This window comes from Mesoplodon bidens, assembly GCF_964165515.1.
Source record: "Mesoplodon bidens genome assembly, chromosome: 7".
Lineage (NCBI taxonomy): Eukaryota > Metazoa > Chordata > Mammalia > Artiodactyla > Ziphiidae > Mesoplodon > Mesoplodon bidens.
This window is the reverse complement of record NC_138164.1, coordinates 15,096,276-15,115,687: the sequence shown is the minus strand read 5'-3', so window position 1 is coordinate 15,115,687 and position 19,412 is coordinate 15,096,276. Positions and strand designations below refer to the sequence as shown.

The 19,412-nt window shown below is 44.2% G+C and overlaps 1 protein-coding gene across 10 annotated transcripts in view; it reads left to right on the top strand.

Moving 5' to 3' along the window:
* Positions 1–1,587: 1,587 nt before the first annotated feature.
* Positions 1,588–19,412, top strand: part of CEP164 (centrosomal protein 164) — a 72,250-nt gene continuing 54,425 nt past the window's right edge. For 9 of the 10 annotated variants that reach the window (XM_081241432.1, XM_081241431.1, XM_081241426.1 and 6 more), the window contains exons 1-3: positions 1,588–1,684; positions 8,688–8,790; positions 11,771–11,882. In XM_081241432.1, the coding sequence (XP_081097558.1) occupies positions 8,709–8,790; positions 11,771–11,882 (194 nt within the window). In that variant the 5' untranslated portion in view covers positions 1,588–1,684; positions 8,688–8,708. Of the gene's footprint in view, positions 1,685–5,136; positions 5,260–8,687; positions 8,791–11,770; positions 11,883–19,412 lie in introns of all 10 variants that reach the window. The other variant, XM_081241425.1, reaches the window with a different exon arrangement.

The window sequence follows — 19,412 nt, the reverse complement described above, 5'->3', positions numbered from 1 at the left end:
TGTCTGCTTTGGGATCCACGGGAACAGCAGTCTGAGCTCCTCATCCTGGGATCAGGCCCTGAGTGGTGCTGGGACTAGTTTCAGGACTTAGCAGGAGCCAGTCGCGTCCCCACCACGGAGCCTGCCAGGAGCTGCTCCAGGTGCTCCATCCTCCTCCCCAAATGACTAACTTTCTTCACTTTTCTGCTCCCCAGTTTTCCCATTAATTTAATGGCCAGAGCTGTCTTTGCCGCTCTTAACTTCTGGAGGTTGAGGACGTGTAAGAGAAAGGAAGATTTGCCCTCGTGCAAACAAAACTAAAGCCTTTTAAATTATATTAGTAGTAACCCTTCTGCCAGGCGGGGTTTGTGGAGGGGCTACACACTGTCATTTTTTCCTTCTTAAATAGACTATTGGAAAGAGTTATGACAGGGCTTCCCAGGTGGCGCAGTGGTTAAGAATCCGCCTGCCAATGGAGGGAGCACGGGTTCGAGCCCTGGTCCGGGAAGATCCCACATGCCGCAGAGCAACTAAGCCCTGCACCACAACTACTGAGCCTGCGCTCTAGAGCCTGCGAGCCACAACTACTGAGCCCGTGCGCCTAGAGCCCATGCTCCACAACAAGAGAAGCTACCGTAATAAGAAGCCCATGCACAGCAAAAAAAGAGTGGCCTCCTGAGCTCAGCAACTAGAGGAAACCCACGTGCAGCAGCGAAGAACCAGTGCAGCCCAAAATTAAATAAATGAATAAATAAATAAATTTTAAAAAGAAATAGTTATGACAGCTATTATCATAACCTTCTTGCCTGAGCCCTGCCCTCTGGTAAAAAAGATGGACAGTGGTCTCTTTTTTAAAAATTAATTAATTAATTTATATTTTTGGCTGTGTTGGGTCTTCGTTTCTGCACGAGGGTCTTCTCTAGTTGCGGCGAGCGGTCACTCTTTATCGCGGTGCACGGGCCTCTCACTGTCGTGGCCTCTCTTGTCGCGGAGCACAGGCTCCAGACATGCAGGCTCAGTAGTTGTGGCTCACGGGCCCAGTTGCTCCACGGCATGTGGGATCTTCCCAGACCAGGGCTCGAACCTGTGTCCCCTGCATTGGCAGGCGGATTCTCAACCACTGCACCACCAGGGAAGCCTGGACAGTGGTCTCTTAACTCCTGAGCGGGTACTAACTGATTTAGTCATAGCAAATGGGAGTCTTTCTTTTGTTTATTAAAGCCTCGGTGGGTTGATTATTGAGGATCAGTATATTATTCACCTGATGTTCATCACGCTACTAAAAATGATGACCAAAAGATTGCCTTAGGTAAGTCACGTTACTGTCGATACTCTGAATGATCCTTTCCTGCCCGGGAAGAAATTCCCCTCATAGCTAAATTCTGACTCTCTTTTAACCCCTTGCGGAGCCCCATCAACTATACTGGACTACCTCTCCCATCATGCAATGGGAAAACGTGCACATCGCCTCTGTGATCCGACGGGAACTTTAACCAATCCGATGACAGGGCTCTCATTCGGCGACCTTTTGATTCTGGGTAGAGGCGGGACTCTCAGTTGCTAGGTTCGTACGCTTTCCGGAAGTGGTTATTGACCGCTGCAGGGCAACACCCCGGCGTCCCTGGAAGCTGGGATCCCGGGTGGTGCTGGGGAAGCTGCGCAGAGCCGCGAGCTAGCGCCCAGAGCCTCCCGGGGTGGGGGACAGGTGAGAAACCCCTGGAGGGAGGGTTGGGTGGCTGGGAAGGGAGGGAAGCGGGAAAGTCGAGACACACTCGTGTGCCGCCGAGCGGGATGTGCATGAGTGTGGGCGGGAACTGAAGGAAGAAGTGAAGATGGAGCGGCCAGATCAGTGCGCCTCTATCCAAAATCTGAGTGGCGGAAAGGCCTGGGCTGGAGTGCTGGCGGGGCAGTGAGAGCGGGCACTGGGCCACGAGTGTGAGCTGGCAGGGGCGCTCGTTTATTTGTCCTGTTCGGATTTAGCGTGTAAGGCCGGCCTTCTGAGCCCAGCTTGAACATTTCTCTTGTGGGGAAGCTTCCCCCCATGTCCGAATCAGGGCTGGCCCAACCTTTTGCTGTCTTTTGGCCAGCTGCGGAAGTTAGTAAGTTTTTTGTTTTCATTTTTTCCTTTCCTTGCATTGATTCAAAAATCTACCTTCTCCTTGTGGAACCGCGCTCCTCACTTGCCTTCCACGACTCCTCTCTCTCTGGGGTTTCCTAACGCAGCCCCCTTCATCAGCCTTTGCAAGCCCTTACTTTCTGTTCACTACACTCCATCTCGGAGCGACTTCACCCAGAGTTTCAGTTACCATCTATTTAACGGTTACTCCCCAAACTGTGGCTCCCGCCAGACCTCTTTTCTTGAGTCTTGAGCTCCAACTTGCTTACCGATCATCCCAACTGAATGTCGCCCCATCCTTCCTGGCCCCCCACATCTGTTCCTCCTTTGTAGTTCCTGTCTCAGTGAAGGACTTCACCCACTCACTCCATCAGCCATGTCTGCACTTGGAATTCATTCATCTATTACAATAGATGCAGCAACATTTGTTGGCCATTCCCTATATCTAGGCAGTATGCTAGGTGGGGCTATCGGGCAAGGCATAGAAGTGAACTGATCATCACAATACACTGCTTTAAGTGCTCTGATTGTCCTCCTGCCTCTCCCTTACTTGCTGCAGACATCAAGTACTGTTCTTTTGCCTCATAATACACCTAGAATCTGGCCCTTCCTTTCCATTCTCACAGCCACTGACTTAGTTCATAATTTCTTGCTTTTTTTGGGGGGGGGGCCACCATGGGGATCTTAGTTCCCCAACCAGGGATCGAACCAGTGCCCACTTCATTGGAAGCACAGAGTCTTAACCACTGGACCGCCGGGGAAGTCTCTAGTTCATAATTTCTTGCCTGTGTTTTCAGGATACCTTTCTAAGTGGTCCCTCCGCGTCTTTTCTTGCCCTCCTCCAATTAGTTCTCACACAGCTGTCAGAATCGTTTCTAAACTACAGGTCTGATCAGGCCAGTCTCCTTTGTGAAATCTTGTGATGGTTCCTCATCGTGTCAGGATACAGCCTCATCCTCCCAAGCCTTTTATCATGTGCTCCTTGCCCTCCATGGTAGATCTCTCTCTTGCCATTGTCTCTTGTGCTCTGGTCACGTCAGAGTGGTTAAGAGCTCAGGGCTTTGGAGTCAGATAGATGTGGGTGCATGCATGTTCTGCTGTGCCATTTACTAGCTGTGAAACCTTGGGCAAGTTTAAAAAACTTTTTGAAAACTTGCTGAGCCTCAGTTTTCTCTTTTGAAAAATGGGGATCATAATTTCTACTTAGCAGAGAGGATGAGGTGTGATGATGTATATATAGCATTAGTACAGTTCTTGGAACATAGGAAGTGTTCAGTGAATATAAGCTTTTGTTGTCATCATTAATTCTCTGCACCTGCCGTATACTCTCTTCTGCCTCTTTGCCTTTGTGTAAGCTGTGTCTTCTGCCTTAAATAACCTTACTCCCTTATCCTGGTGAGCTCCTGCTTATCCTTCAAGAACCGTCTCCATGGTCCTCTACTCTGCAGTGCTTTTCCTGATCTTCCAAAGTAGGGTTAATTGCCCTCGCCTTTGTGTCCTGTCGTATTTTCTGATACTTCCCTTAATGCACTTAACACACTATATAATCATGTATTTACGTATTTGGCTTCACAGCTAGGTTGAGCTGGAGCGTTATCAGGTTTGTGGCCGTGACAGCAGTGCCTGACCCATGGTAGGTGTTCAGTAAATGGTTATTGGATGTCTGAATGGCCTTAGCTTATATTCCCTGGTACTAGCTTTGTCCTCTAGAACAATGTAGACTAAGCCCTTTAAATAAGTGAATGGTAATAATGACAACTAACATTTATTGAGGTCTTACTATGTTTTGAGTATTTTACATGTATTGAGTCATTTAATCCTCACAACCCTTTTAGATAGACATTGTTATTATCCCCATTTTATAGATGAGGAAACTGAGGCAACTTGCCCAGCTGGTAAGTGGCAGAGCTGGGATTCAAAGCCAAGAATGTTCCCAAACCTGTGCTCATTACCACTGCATAATCAACTCTAATGTCTTCCACGTTCTCCTCAATGCCTTCTCCAGTAAATCTTTTCTGGTGGTGAACTTTCTTTATAATTGTTCAGGCAGGGTGGAAGAAATAAATATTCAGGGAACCCTAAGTATGCATATACGTGTGTATGCTCTGTGAGTACGCAGGTGTGCAAAAGTTTTTGGCTATGCCTGTCAAATTAGACCACATTCACAGTAAGGTAACCATAATGTCGAGAGACTGGGAACCAGTGGCATGTATTGAAGGGAAGGGAGCTGGGAAAACCCGGCTTGGAGTAGTGGTGCCTTGGGTGCCCTTCGTGGGTCCAGAGGGTGGAAGAGGGCAAATGGGAGGAAGTTTCTTAGACATAGATTTTTGGCTTACTAAGAGAAAGACCTTTTCATAGTTAAGGATGATCTAACTGTGGAATTGGCAGTAACATCAGTAATATTGCTAAATTTATTTAACATCTTTTGTGTACCAGGGACTGTGCTAGGCACTGTACAGGTATATATTATCTCATTTCATCTTCAAACAACCTTTTGATGTAGATTATCATGATTGTTTGAATTACGTACATGAGGTTATTGAGGCTTAGAGAGGTGAAGTACCTTGCCTAAGTTCACACAGCTGGTAAATGAGAAAGATGGGATTTAATTCAGGTGTTTCTGGCCCCCAAACTGGTGCTTCAGCCACTATGCTCTCTGGCACTTAAAGCATAGAGAGGAAAGATTCGGCAAGGGAAGGGCAGTTGGACCAGGGCTCTTATGGGCTTTTTTTGCTTTTGAGATTCTTTGGTTGTATATTAGTGGTTCAGAGCAGTGACCAGTCTCCTACGTTTACTTAGCTTATTTTAGGCTTGGTTGGTAAATGCAGAAGGAGGCAGAGGCATGACCCTCAGAAGCCCGTGGTGTAACAGGAGAGGTGGAACACATTCCCATAAAAAAGGTAATGCAGAGAAAAATAGGCCTATGAACAAAGGAAAACTGTGTCCTTTGTGCTGAGGTAGTTCTAAGTAGACAGGAGAGGCCGGGGTTGGCCAGGGAGGGCTTCCTGGAGAAGGTGTACGAGCCTTTCCTTTTTTGCTAGATTCTGGGATTGGCAGGAGATGGATGAGGACAGTTAGGGGATCCTTCCCCACAGCTCCGTGGCTCACAGTGAGGGTCAGGCCTGGTGGCATGCACATCTCATCAGGTTTCATCTGATCTGTCGGTAAGTGCTGCATGGCGTACCACGTTGACGGTTTTGAAGCCACATCTAGGGTGCCAAGATTGACAGTGATGTCCCTCACGGTCTCAGGCCTAGAGGGAAATGTTAGGACGTGTGCCGTGTGTTTCCTGAAGCTGATCTCAGGGCTGCTTTCTTAGATGTCTCATCTTACCCCCGCTCACCCAGGTTATCATCACCTCTCATCTAGATTGGCTTGTGGTTTCCTACCTAATCTCTCTGCAGCCACTCTGATTTTCTTCTTTTCCAATCTGGCCTCCATTCCTGTCTGTATTTCCAGTGGCTGCCTGAGTAGTCTTTCAAAATATGTATCTGGAAAAATCCTTTCCTGATTTCCAGCTCTCTTATTATAAAAGCCAAGTTCTCCACATGGCCCGGCTTCCACCCACCTGCCCAGCATCATCTCCGACTATGCTTCTTCTTGCTTAGTGTTCTTTCCTGTTGAAGGGCCTTTGCACGTGCTGCTGCTTTTGTTAGAACATCTTTTCCTCCTCTTTTTGTCTGGTGAATACCTCCTCATTCTTCACTTCTCAGCACAGGCTTCATCTAAGTCAGGCTCTTTTCCTTCAGAGCTCTTACCTCATTTAAAATTATACACTTATCTGTGACTGATTGGTTTGTCTCCCTCCCTCACTAGACTAGCTCCTGGGGAGTAGCAGCTGAATCTGTTTTTAATCACCATTGTGTCTCTAGCGCCCAGCAGCAAATAAATACTGCTCGAGTGAGTAAATGATCTCTAGTAGCCATTGAACAAATGTGGTTTCTCTTCCACCACCTTCCTTATTCCTGCAGTTCCTGCCCTTTTGGCCCTGTCCTTGCCTATATCTTTCCTGAAGCCAGGCAAGGCAAGGAAAGAAGGTAGACTATAGCCCACCCGTACTTTAATTTTTTTCTGGCAGAAGATTTGTTTGACATTTGAGTAATCCAGGAATTTAGGTTTTCCACATTCTTCCTGACCTTTAAATAGTTAAACATAGATGGTTTAGTAAATAGCTAATTAGGCATTTTGCTGGGAGGACAGAGATTTTACCTGCCCCCTGCTTTCTGGAGATGGGATGTATCTAGGGATAGGTAACATTTTTCAAATGCAGAATTTCTCGAATTCTCTGAGATGGTTGGTACAATGCGTTGTATAGATCACTGCCTGCTGATTTGAATAACGTACAGCCTGATGTTCAGGCCACTGCGCTTCCTACCTCCCCTGAGATCCTTTCCCTTTTTCTTTCCCTTTTCTCCCTAACTCCGAGGATTAAAGATTCCGAGGGCTCCTTAAACCTCCAGGCTGTGGGCCACATCTCCTGCGCTGGTTCTTGGTCCTTTTCTGCTCTGCTTTTTCCGCGTCTGGCCCTACTCATCTCTGACTGTATGTGTGGAGGCTCAAGCATTATGTCCGCAGGTGTTATAGGTTCTTAGGGGATGGAGAAGATTCCCACTTAGGCTTAAGTACTGCAGGGAAGAATGCTTCTTTAGCCTTTCTTCCCGAGGCACAAAGTTGCTGCCTGGAGGTGTCGTGGTGGGAATGAGAGAGTGCAGAGCCTGGCTCCCTTGGGTCCGGTGACTGACAAAGGGAACCATCTTCTGTGAGCCCTAAGGCAAGACACTTCCCTTGCCCATCTGTCAGCTGCCAGAGTGCAGAGAGGGCCACGGGAATGGTCCCTCAGAGATCCTTTGTGTTTATCAGGGGCCCCTCTCCAGGGATCTTGGGACAGATTCAGAGTCACCAGATCTTGCTGTTTTCTGAGCACTCATTACAGGCTGCCTCCCAACCTTCTTTTTGACGATGAGGTCTTTTTTTTTTTTGGCTTGCCCCAAGGCATGTGGGATCTTAGTTCCCAGACCAGGGATCGAACCCGTGCCCCCTGTATTGGAAGTGTGGAGTCTTAACCACTGGACCGCCAGGGAAGTCCCGATGATGAGGTCTTTCTGCTCACTTCCTCTGCTATCTATGAGGGCTGTGTCATGCTTGCTGCCCCGGGTGGAACTGTGACAGTGTCTGAAGAGGTGGCTACAGGAGAGGTCAGGACCTGCTCCTCCAGGCTCCCTTCGGTCACACTGGTGTGGCTGCCACTGCCTGGTTAGGGAGGCATTCTGAAGGGCTGTCCATGGCAGCCACTTTACAGGGTGACTTGTCCCTGTGTCCTCGGGCTTCAACGTGGGAGCTGCTGTAGGGGAGGGGTGCATGACCTGGGGTCCTGAGGTCGTTGTAGGAGTAGGGGTGTTAAGGAAGGAGCAATTCTAGAACAGCACCAGATTATCAGTTGAAGAAGGTGGCACCGCCCCGTCCCTGGAGCTAGGAATCTTGGATTCAGGTTGGATTCCTTTCCAGTCTTCCGCCCACCGCCCCTCCGCACCCCCCCCACCCTGGTCCTATTAAACCTAACATCACAGCATCCCTTGTGTCGGTCCCTTCTTCTCCATTCCCACTGCTTCTGCCCTAGTTTAAACCCTCATCATCTTTCCCTGGGACTGGAGCCTCCTCAGTGGTTTTCCTGATGCCAGTCTCTCATTTCTCCAATCCAGCCAGGCCACTCCTGCCAAAGTTCTCATCCTAAAAAAAGGCCACTCTGTGTCACTTTCTTCCACCAAAGCCCGCAGTGGCTCCTCTCTGCTGCAGGGCAGAGTTGAGGCCCTTCAGCATCATCCATTGAGATCACCATGACCAGACCCAGGCTTGGCTTCCACCCCGGCCCCTGCCATGCACGCTGGCATCGGCTCCCCAGACCACCTTGCCTGACATGCTGTTCCCTCTGCCTGGGATTCCTCTCTCCGCTGTCAGAACTCTTGTCAGCCTTCGGTACCCAGGTCCTTGACAAAGCCTTCCTTCATCCCCGCAGTGGGAGTATGTTACTTCTGTGTTAGTACTCCCAGAGCAGGATGTGTTTTTTCCCTTCCTCCTTCTACTACTGTTGAAGCTGTGTACGCTGCCTTGCTAGACTGTAAGCTCCCTGAGGGCATTGTTCAAGGTAAACAGGGGCATGCAAACAGGGCTATGTGTTGGGACAGCGTGACTGCACCTGGGGTACATTGGTATATGGGGGTGTGTGTGCTGCTAGTTATTTTGGTGTCTCACTAGGGTTTTCCAGCAGGGGTCCTAGACTGTTAGTTCTTACTCCTATTTGGTGGGGGGTAGTGTGTGAAGTCAAACCCTTGAGACAACTGGGTTTCCAGATCGTTTATGGTCCACAAGAGTATTCAGCAGGGCTTTGGGGGGTGATGTGTCTAAGAACTTTCCAGGGTGCAGAGGCTATAAGGCCTGAGTTCTGAGCCATTGGTCCCACCCTCCACTCTCCCTGGCTCAGTTGGCCTGCAGGGGCTGGTCTGGCCCAGGTGCTCCATGACCCAGCTCCACCTTTTCCCCTTCTAAGCTGGGGCACTGATTTTCTCTTTGGGTGGGTGGTGTCTCTGGGATCTAGGCGTTTGAGCCCAAACCAATCATGGCCGGAAGACCCATCCGCATAGGAGACCAGCTGGTTCTGGAGGAAGATTATGATGAGACCTACATCCCCAGTGAGCAAGGTAAGAGGCCTGGGTGTACTGTAATAGTTCTTTTAGGACAGTTATTATGATTTATTTTTGTTCTTCTAATGCAAAGTATGGTACATGCACAGAGTTGCTCAGTGTATTTGGGTTAGATCAGGGGTTGGCAAACTGTAGCCCACAGGCCTAACTTGGCCTGTTGCTTGCTTTTGTAGCTAAAGTTTTATTAGATAACAGCCATGCTTATTTATGTCTTGTTTATGGCTTCTTTCATGCTATAGGAGCAGTAGTATTGAGGAGTTGTGACAGAGACTGTACAACCCACAAAACCTAAAATATTTACCATCTGGCCCTTTACAGAAAAAGTTTGGTGACCTTGGGTCAGATCAGTGATTAACTTTAAATGAAAATATAGTAGAGGGTATCATGAAATACAGTATATCCTGAGGCCAGGGGAACCCCAATTTCTTAAGAACAAACTAAAGCTGTGTGTTTTTTTAAAAAAACAACAATAATAACATTATTAATAACAATAATAACAAAATTTATTGAGTGCTACTGTGTGCCAGTCTCTCTACTAAGAACTTTTCATGTATTTCCTTTTCAACCCTCACAGCAACTCTGTGAGTTAGATACTATTATTATCCCCATTGTACAGGTGAGGAAACCAAGGCACAGAAAGGTTAAGTAACTTCCCTGTAGTCACACAGTTTACTAATCGGGGCAGCTAGGATCCACACCTAGGTATTCTAGCTCCAGGGCCCACACTTTGAAGCACCGTACTATTTTGGAGCGGTGAAGATTTCTTTGAATTTCTCATGAGTTGTGGACCTGGCTGCACAAATTTTGCTTATAGTTCAGATGGTTTGCAAGCCAGTTTTGGGGAAGAACTCTTGCGTCTGTAGGAGTCCGTGGATCCCACATTAGGGTAGGATAGGATTTGTTATAGCATAGGATTTTTGTTTGTTTGCCGTGTAGAAATTTTTAATCTCTGTGTTAAATTTATCAGTCTGTTCTCATATGGCCCCTGAATTTTGTATCATAGTTAGAAGAGCTTCCCTGCTCTCATGTTGTCCTCAGGTTTGTCCCCACACTGTTCGTGGCGTAGCTCACCTTTCACCCACTGGTTGAGTGCCGCCTATGTGTTTTGGGGTCTACTTTTTCTTCTGTTCCATGGGGCTGTCTGTTCATACGCCAGAACTGTGCTCTTAACTACTGAGGCTCAGTAATAAATTCTAGTATCTAGTAAGGCTGAAATACCCTCATTCCTCTTCTTTTTTCAAAGTTTTCTTGGTTATCTTATCTGCTTTATCTCCCCATGAACTTTAGAATTACCCTTTTTCTGGGGAGGGCTGTGTATTGGGGAACTGTTGGTATTTTAGAGAAAATTGTGTCAGATTTATGAATGAGCCTGGGGAGGATTGACATCTCTATGCAGTTAAGTTATGCATCCAGGTCAACCTGGAGGTTCCCATCAAAGAGCATCTATTCCTTTCCGTTTGTGTCTTTTTTATGTTCTTCAGGGGTGACTTAAAAGTTTTCTTCATTTTGGTTTTGCACATTTCTTGCTCAGTTTATTTCTTAAAGATTTTATTCTTTTTGGTTTGCTATTATAAACGGGGTCTAACTTTTTCTAAGGCTATTTATAAAAAACTCTCTTCTGCTCGGTCATGTGTAGATGTCCTAAGCTCGAGCCCCCATTTTCTCTTCCTGGACTTGCAGCAGCTTCCTAATCAGCCTCCTGCTTCTACTCTTGCCCTTCTCCAGTCTGTGCTCCACTTAGCACCAGAGTGATCTTACAGTGTAGAGCAGATCATATCAGGGCTCTGCTTTTCATAATCTTCCATATAATCTTCCATTATGCTCAGCAAAACGCCCTTAGTGGGATGTGCAGGGCTGTGCATGACCCGGCCCTGCCACCCAGCCAGGCTCACCCAGTGCCCCTCTCTCCCTCCCTCTGCTCGTCGCATGGCCTTTCTGACGGTCCCCAGACAGGCCAGGCTGCCACATGTCACAGGCCCTTTGAACCTGCTCTTCTGCCTGAGTCCTCTTTCCTCGGTGCTCTGCATAGCTGGCTCCTTTGTTTCCTACAGGATTTAGTTAAGTGTCCCATTCTGAGAGGTTCTCTGACCACCCTTTGTAAAAGACTGCCCGTCCACCTTGACAAACTCTGTCTCATACCTCACTCACTTCCTTCATTACATTTATCAGAAGCCTTAATTCCTTGCATATTTATCTGTTGATGTCATTACTGGCTGTTTCTTCTACCAGCATGTAAGCTCCATAAGGACAGAGGGCGTTTCTCTCTTAGTCAGGGCACATGGTGACTGGCACATAGGGGGCACTCAAAAAATACGTGTGAAATTAATGAACACGTTAGTCCTTGGCCAACCAAATTCCGGCTGGTCCTTTTTGCCTTTCCTAGTCCCCAGGTATGTCATCTTCCAAAGTCCTCCACTGAGATGACCCATAAAGGATATGGTAAAGGGTAGAGGTGAACAGCCAGGTGAAGAGATACATAGGGCAAGGTCCGAGAGGGTCCCAAGTGCAGGAGCTTCTGTGCCAGTGGAGCTGGGTGTGCCCCCCTCCTTGCACGTGGAAGTGCCAGAAGCTCTCTGAACCCCAGAGTTTAGGGATTTTTATGGAGGCTTCGTCATGTATGTATGATCACTTATTAACTCATTTTCCAGCCCCTCTCCAGAGAATGAGGGGAGAGGCTGAAAGTTCCAAGCTTCTAATCATGGCTTGGTCTTTCTGGTGGCCAGGGCCCATCCAGGAGCCCACCCAGAGTCGCCTCATTGGGACACAAGACTCTCCTATCACTCAGGAAATTCCAAGGGCTTTAGGAACTCTGTGTCAGGAACTGGGACCAAAGACCAAACATTAATAGGAACGGGGGCAGAGCCAATATATAGCTCTCTTATTATCTCCCAAGACTGACTGATTCTTCCTTCTTTGTATCCACCCTCCTCCCACCCCCACCTCTCTTACCTTCCCACCCTCCTACCCCTCCTTGCAGAAATTCTTGAATTTGCCAGAGAGATTGGTATTGATCCCATAGAAGAACCAGAGCTGTTGTGGCTGGCACGGGAGGGCATTGTGGCCCCACTGCCTGTGGAGTGGAAACCATGGTGAGTCAGCACGGGTGTCGCCTTCTGGCTTGGCCTTTGAGGCGGAGGGGGCCTGACACCGGAGATAGCTTTAACTGGCCACCTTTTGAAGCCTGTCCTGCAATGGGCCATCCCTCTGCTGGGCCGCCTGATGCTTTGGGCCTGAGCCCAGGCCGCCTTGATGGTCCCTGGAGGGGTTCAGCAGGGATACCCAGGGTCCCAGGATCTAAGCTGCCGCCCTGCGTCAGCATCCGTTTTGGACACACGGAGGAGGTGTCATTGTTATCCTTTGCAGACTGAGATGGAGAGTGACAATACTGGGACCTCCACAGTGTGTCCAGAGTGGACGCTGGTGCTGGAGAGGTTTGAGTGAGGCTACACAGACTGGCAGCGGTTTCTGTCTCCTTTCACAGCCCAGCCCTGAATTTGTGTGACTTGTGCATGAATGGGCTCCTATTTCCAGTTTTAGTTTGCGCTCTTTGAACTGTGAGAGCAGACACTCGCTCAGCTTATCTCAGGGGATCAGAGGTTGATGGTAAGGAAACAGACTGGTCGAGGCGGGGCAGCCGCCGCCTCCCCCCGACCCTCCCCACGCCAGGACTCCCACTCCTGGGGGCGCTGCTCTGTCGTCACCACCTGCACGGAGCTCTCTCCACGTGGCCTCCTTACGGTCGGTGCCCCGAGTTTACTTCCTACCGTAGCGTGGGATTTCCTGTTTCTCCCAAACTAGCCCCCAGATATCTTGGGGCGGAGGGTCGTCTTTTCTGCTGGGATTGTGCAATTTTGTGTACAAGGTATAATTATCCTGTTCTTCCCTGAACCACTTAATGCGTTGGCCATACTTCAAAATGACCGCAGTCGTAGCTTTACTTATCCCTGCCGCAGGGTCCTAATCCTTCCAGCTTCTCCTCGCATGACGGGCTCCCTGTTCTCTGGATCTTTTTAGCCGCCTTTCCTTGGACCTTCTCCAGGTCATGACATCTTTCTTCTACTAAAGCCATCAGCACTGCACCCAGTATTCCAGGTGCTGAGGACTCACGGTTGTGTTTATAGGAAAAGTTTGTAGGATAGTGGTTTCTGTTTGGTTTCCAATATCCACCCTGATAGCCACATTTGCCTTATCATTAATCTCTTTATTCTTTTTCTTTATGTTTTTAAATCTGTATATATCTGTGCTGTTCTGCTTTTGGATACACTTTCTAATTAAAGACCACATGAGAAATGTAATCAGAATAGTACCTTAATGTGCACATAATAAATAAATGGCTGCAGTGATGTAAAAAGGAAAAAGGGTGATGGAAGGAAGGAACTGTCATCGGCCGTGGCCCAGCTGTGTGCCAGGGTCATGCCAGCGGCCCTCAGGTACCTGCTGGTGGTAGCTAACGCTGCCTCATCCCATAAGGAGAGCATGAACTATTCCTCACTTTTTAAAGTAAGTCATTGAAAGTTATGTATATGTGTCATCTTTCATCCTTACTCTCAGTCCCATGAGTAATTGCTGTTAGTTGGGGAATTCCTTCGAAGTCTGGATTCTCTCTTCTCTTCCATTAATATGTTTGTCTACCTTTACACCAATACTGTACTGTCTTTTTTTTTTTGCAGGTAGAAAAAAATCACAAATTTATTACATACATACATAGACATATATAAAAATACAGGCAGATACTAACAGAGATCTTACAGCTTTGCTTTTAAATTTTAGCCATGAGACAGGAATGATAATGCAAAACTCACTAGTTTATAAAGAACAGTTGGATACAAATTGTGTTTCTGGTGAATGGTATTAGTTAAGGTGAATTGCTCAGATGGCTTAAACTTTTTACTAATATCTGCGTAAAAGATTTTAAGATTTTTCATAGGCCAAGTTTTTAAAATACGCTTTCCTTTTTCTTCCTACTTCTTTTTTTTTGTCTTTATACTTTTAATTGGTATCTTTTGAATAACATAATTTGTTTTAATGATGTCCAGTTTATCAACTTTTCAAATATGATTAATGCTTTGTGTCCTGTTTAAGAAATGTTTGCCTATTCCAAAGTCATGAAGATATTCTGTGTCTCGTTTTTTTTTTCCCCACAACTCACACACACACACTGTATTTTATTTTTACAAGAGATAAATAAACTGACACCAAGCATTGTAAATGGATGACCACAACAAAAGCAACAATGTTGCAATTACCAAACACGAAATACACTCATACTATGTCATAATATTGACATTCAGTCCAGTAATCCTCCACTGTAACAGCTCCTTTACTTTGCAGTGAAAGTTGATTTGTATATTTTTTGCCTCTGAGTCCTTGTGGGATTTTTTTTTTATTCAAACAGAAAGTCACAAAAATTATAATCATCCTCATCAGTTCACTCAGTCCCATGTAATTAATTTTTTTTATCTTGATCTTTTGTTAGCACTTTTATGAATTCATCAGTTTTCCATTAGAGTTCTGAAAATGCTTATTCATTCAGTTCAGCAGTATAGTCACTTACCAGAAACCTGTACTTGTCAGAGTGTTTTCCATGAATTCCTTGAAGATGAAACTCTTTTATAGGAACATTTTTGCGAAAGCATCAGAGTACACCCAGAACTGTCTGTAAATGACAAAAGACTTAAAAATTACCACGGTTAAAGATTTGATGAAAGTTCATAATAATGCAATTGACAAGGAAATTTAGTTACTTCTGAGATATACATTTTAAAGTAATAACTAAAATTATGACTTATAACATTATACCAGAACATATAAGATTTTTAGAAATTTCATATAATGTCTGAAACATTTATATTAACATATTTCCATACAGACAACCCAAAGAAAGTTTAGTTTTAGTTGTTTTTTTGTTTTTTTGTCTCTTTTTTTATAGTGCTGTTTCTTATTAGTCATCAATTTTATACACATCAGTGTGTACATATCAATCCCAGTTGCCCAATTCATCACAACACCATCCCCACCCCCGCGAGGCTTTCCCCCCTTGTGTCCATACGTTCGTTCTCTACATCTGTGTCTCAACTTCTGCCCTGCAAACCGGTTCATCTGTACCATTTTTCTAGGTTCCACATACATGTGTTAATATACGATATTTGTTTTTCTCTTTCTGACTTACTTCACTCTGTATGACAGTCTCTAGATCCATCCACGTCTCGATAAATGACTCAATTTCGTTCCTTTTTATGGCTGAGTAATATTCCATTGTATATATGTACCACAACTTCTTTATCCATTCGTCTGTCGATGGGCATTTAGGTTGCTTCCGTGACCTGACTATTGTAAACAGTGCTGCAATGAACATTGGGGTGCATGTGTCTTTCTGAATTATGGTTTTCTCTGGGTATATGCCCAGTAGTGGGATTGCTGGGTCATATGGTAATTCTATTTTTAGTTTTTTAAGGAACCTCCATACTGTTCTCCATAGTGGCTGTATCAATTTACATTCCCCCCAACAGTGCAGGAGGGTTCCCTTTTCACCACACCCTCTCCAGCATTTGTTGTCTGTAGACTTTCTGCTGATACCCACTCTAACTGGTGTGAGGTGATACCTCATTGTAGTTTTGATTTGCATTTCTCTAATAATAATCAGTGATGTTGAGCAGCTTTTCATGTGCATCTCGGCCATCTGTATGTCTCCTTTGGAGAAATGTCTATTTACGTCTTCTGCCCATTTTTGGATTGGGTTGTTCGTTTCTTTAATATTGAGCTGTATGAGCTGTTTATATATTTTGGAGATTAATCCTTTGTCCGTTGATCGTTTGCGAATATTTTCTCCCATTCTGAGGGTTGTCTTTTCATCTTGTTTATGGTTTCCTTTGCTGTGCAAAAGCTTTAGAGATTCACTAGGTCCCATTTGTTTATTTTTGTTTTTATTTCCATTACTCTAGGAGGTGGATCAAAAAAGATCTTGCTGTGATTTATGTCAAAGAGTGTTTTTCCTGTGTTTTCCTCTAAGAGTTTTATAGTGTCTGGTCTTACATTTAGGTCTGGAATCCATTTTGAGTTTATTTTTGTGTATGGTGTTGGGAATGTTCTAATTTCATTCTTTTACATGTAGCTGTCCAGTTTTCCCAGCACCACTTATTGAAGAGACTGTCTTTTCTCCATTGTATATCCTTGCCTCCTTTGTCATAGATTAGCTGACCATAGGTGCGTGGGTTTATCTCTGGGCTTTCTATCCTGTTCCATTGATCTATGTTTCTGTTTTTGTGCCAGTACCACATTGTCTTGATTACTGTAGCTTTGTAGTATAGTCTGAAGTCAGGGAGTCTGATTCCTCCAGCTCTGTTTTTTTCCCTGAAGACTGCTTTGGCTATTTGGGGTCTTTTGTGTCTCCACACAAATTTTGAGATGATTTATTCTAGTTCCATAAAAAATGCCATTGGTAATTTGATAGGGATTGCATTGAATCTGTAGATTGCTTTGGGTAGTAGAGTCATTTTCACATTATTGATTCTTCCAATCCAAGAACATGTTATATCTTTCCATCTGTTGGTATCATCTTTAATTTCTTTCATCAATGTCTTATAGTTTTCTGCATACAGGTCTTTTGTTTCCCTAGGTAGGTTTATTCCTAGGTATTTTATTCTTTTTGTTGCCATGGTAAATGGGAGTGTTTCCATAATTTCTTTTTCAGATTTTTCATCATTAGTGTATAGGAATGCAAGAGGTTCCTGTGCCTTAATTTTGTATCTTGCAACTTTACCAAATTCATTGAGTAGCTCTAGAGTTTTCTGGTGGTATTTTTAGGATTCTCTATGTATAGTATCATGTCATCTGCAAACAGTGACAGTTTTACTTCTTCTTTTCCAGTCTGTATTCCTTTTATTTCTTTTTCTTCTCTGATTGCCGTGGCTAGGACTTCCAAAACTATGTTGAATAATAGTGGTGAGAGTGGATATCCTTGTCTTGTTCTTCATCTTAGAGGAAATGCTTTCAGTTTTTCACCATTGAGAATGATGTTTGCTGTGGGTTTGTTGTATATGGCCTTTATTATGTTGAGGTATGTTCCCTCTATGCCCACTTTCTGGAGAGGTTTTTTTTTTATCATAAATGGGTGTTGAATTTTGTCAAAAGCTTTTTCTGCATCTATTGAGATGATCATATGGTTTTTCTTCTTCCATTTGTTAATATGGTGTATCACATTGATTGATTTGCGTATATTGAAGAATCCTTGCATCCCTGGGATAAATACCACTTGATCATGGTGTATGATCCTTTTAATGTGTTGTTGGATTCTGTTTGCTAGTATTTTGTTGAGGATTTTTGCATCTATATTCATCAGTGATATTGGTCTGTAACTTTCTTTTTCTGTAGTATCTTTGTCTTGTTTTGGTATCAGGGTGATGGTGGCCTCATAGAATGAGTTTGAGAGTGTTCCTTCCTCTGCAGTTTTCTGGAAGAGTTTGAGAAGGATGGGTGTTAGCTCTTCTCTAAATGTTTGATAGAATTAACCTGTGAAGCCATCTAGTCCTGGACTTTTGTTTGTTGGAAGATTTTTAATCACCATTTCAATTTCATTACTTGTGATTGGTCTGTTCATATTTACTATTTCTTCCTGGTTCAGTCTTGGAAGGTTATACCTTTCTAAGAATTTGTCCATTTCTTCCCGGTTGTCCATTTTATTGGTGTAGAGTTGCTTGTAGTAGTCTCTTAGGATGCTTTGTGGTGTCTGTTGTAACTTCTCCTTTTTCATTTTTAATTTTATTGATTTGAGTCCTCTCCCTCTTTTTCTTGATGAGTCTGGCTAATGGTTTATCAATTTTGTTTATCTTCTCTAAGAACCAGCTTTTAGTTTTATTGATCTTTGCTATTGTTTCCTTTGTTTCTATTTCATTTATTTCTGCTCTGATCTTGATGATTTCTTGCCTTCTGCTAACTTTGTGTTTTGTTTGTTCTTCTTTCTCTAGTTCCTTTAGGTATAAAGTTAGATTGTTTACTTGAGATTTTTCTTGTTTCTTGAGGTAGGCTTGTATAACTCTAAACTTCCCTCTTAGAACTGCTTTTGCTGTGTCCCATAGGTTTTGGATTGTTGTGTTTTCATTGTCATTTGTCTCTAGATATTTTTTGATTTCCTCTTTGATTTCTTCAGTGATCTCTTGGTTATTTAGTAACGTATTGTTTAGCCTCCATGTGTTTGTGTTTTTTACGTTTCTTTCCCTGTAATTCATTTCTAATCTCATAGCGTTGTGGTCAGAAAAGATGCTTGATGTGATTTCAATTTTCTTAAATTTACTGTGACCTGATTTGTGACCCAACATGTGTTCTGTCCTGGAGAATGTGTGCACTTGAGAAGGAAGTGTAATCTGCTGTTTTTGGATAGAATGTCCTATAAATATCAATTAAATCTATCTGGTCTGTTGTGTCATTTAAAGCTTCTGTTTCCTTATTTATTTTCATTTTGGATGATCTGTCCATTGGTGTAAGTGAGGTATTAAAGTCCCCCACTGTTATTGTGTTACTGTCGATTTCCTCTTTTATAGCTGTTAGCAGTTGCCTTAGGTATTGAGGTGCTCCTATGTTGGGTGTATATATATTTATAATTGTTAAATCTTCTTCTTGGATTGATCCCTTGATCATGATGTAGTGTCCTTCCTTGTCTCTTGTAACATTCTTTATTTTAAAATCTATTTTATCTGATATGAGTATAGCTACTCCAGCTTTCTTTTGATTTCCATTTGCATGGAATATCTTTTTCCATCCCCTCACTTTCAGTCTGTATGTGTCCCTAGGTCTGAAGTGGGTCTCTTGTAGACAGCATATATATGGATCTTGTTTTTGTATCCATTCAGCAAGCCTGTGTCTTTTGGTTGGAGCATTTAATCCATTCACGTTTAAGGTAATTATCAATATCTATGTTCCTATCACCATTTTCTTAATTGTTTTGGGTTTGTTTTTGTAGATCCTTTTCTTCTCTTGTGTTTTCCACTTAGAGAAGTTCCTTTAGCATTTGTTGTAGAGCTGGTTGGTGGTGCTGAATTCTCTTAGCCTTTGCTTGTCTGTAAAGCTTTTGATTTCTCCATCGAATCTGAATGAGATCCTTGCCGGTAGAGTAATCTTGGTTGTAGGTTCTTCGCTTTCATCACTTTAAGTATATCATGCCACTCCCTTCTGGCTTGTGGAGTTTCTGCTGAGAAATCAGCTGTTAACCTCATGGGAGTTCCCTTGTGTGTTATTTGTCATTTTTCCCTTGTTGCTTTCAATAATTTTTCTTTGTCTTTAATTTTTGCCAATTTGATTACTATGTGTCTCTGCGTGTTTCTCCTTGGGTTTATCCTGTTATGCACTTCCTGGACTTGGGTGGCTATTTCCTTTCCATGTTAAGGAAGTTTTCGTCTATAATCTCTTCAAATATTTCCTCTGGTCCTTTCTCTCTCTCTTCTCCTTCTGGGACCCCTATAATGTGAATGTTGTTGCATTTAATGTTGTCCCAGAGGTCTCTTAGGCTGTCTTCATTTCTTTTCATTCTTTTTTCTGTATTCTGTTCCACAGTAGTGAATTCCACCATTCTGTCTTCCAGGTGACTTATCCGTCCATCTGCCTGAGTTATTCTGCTATTGATTCCT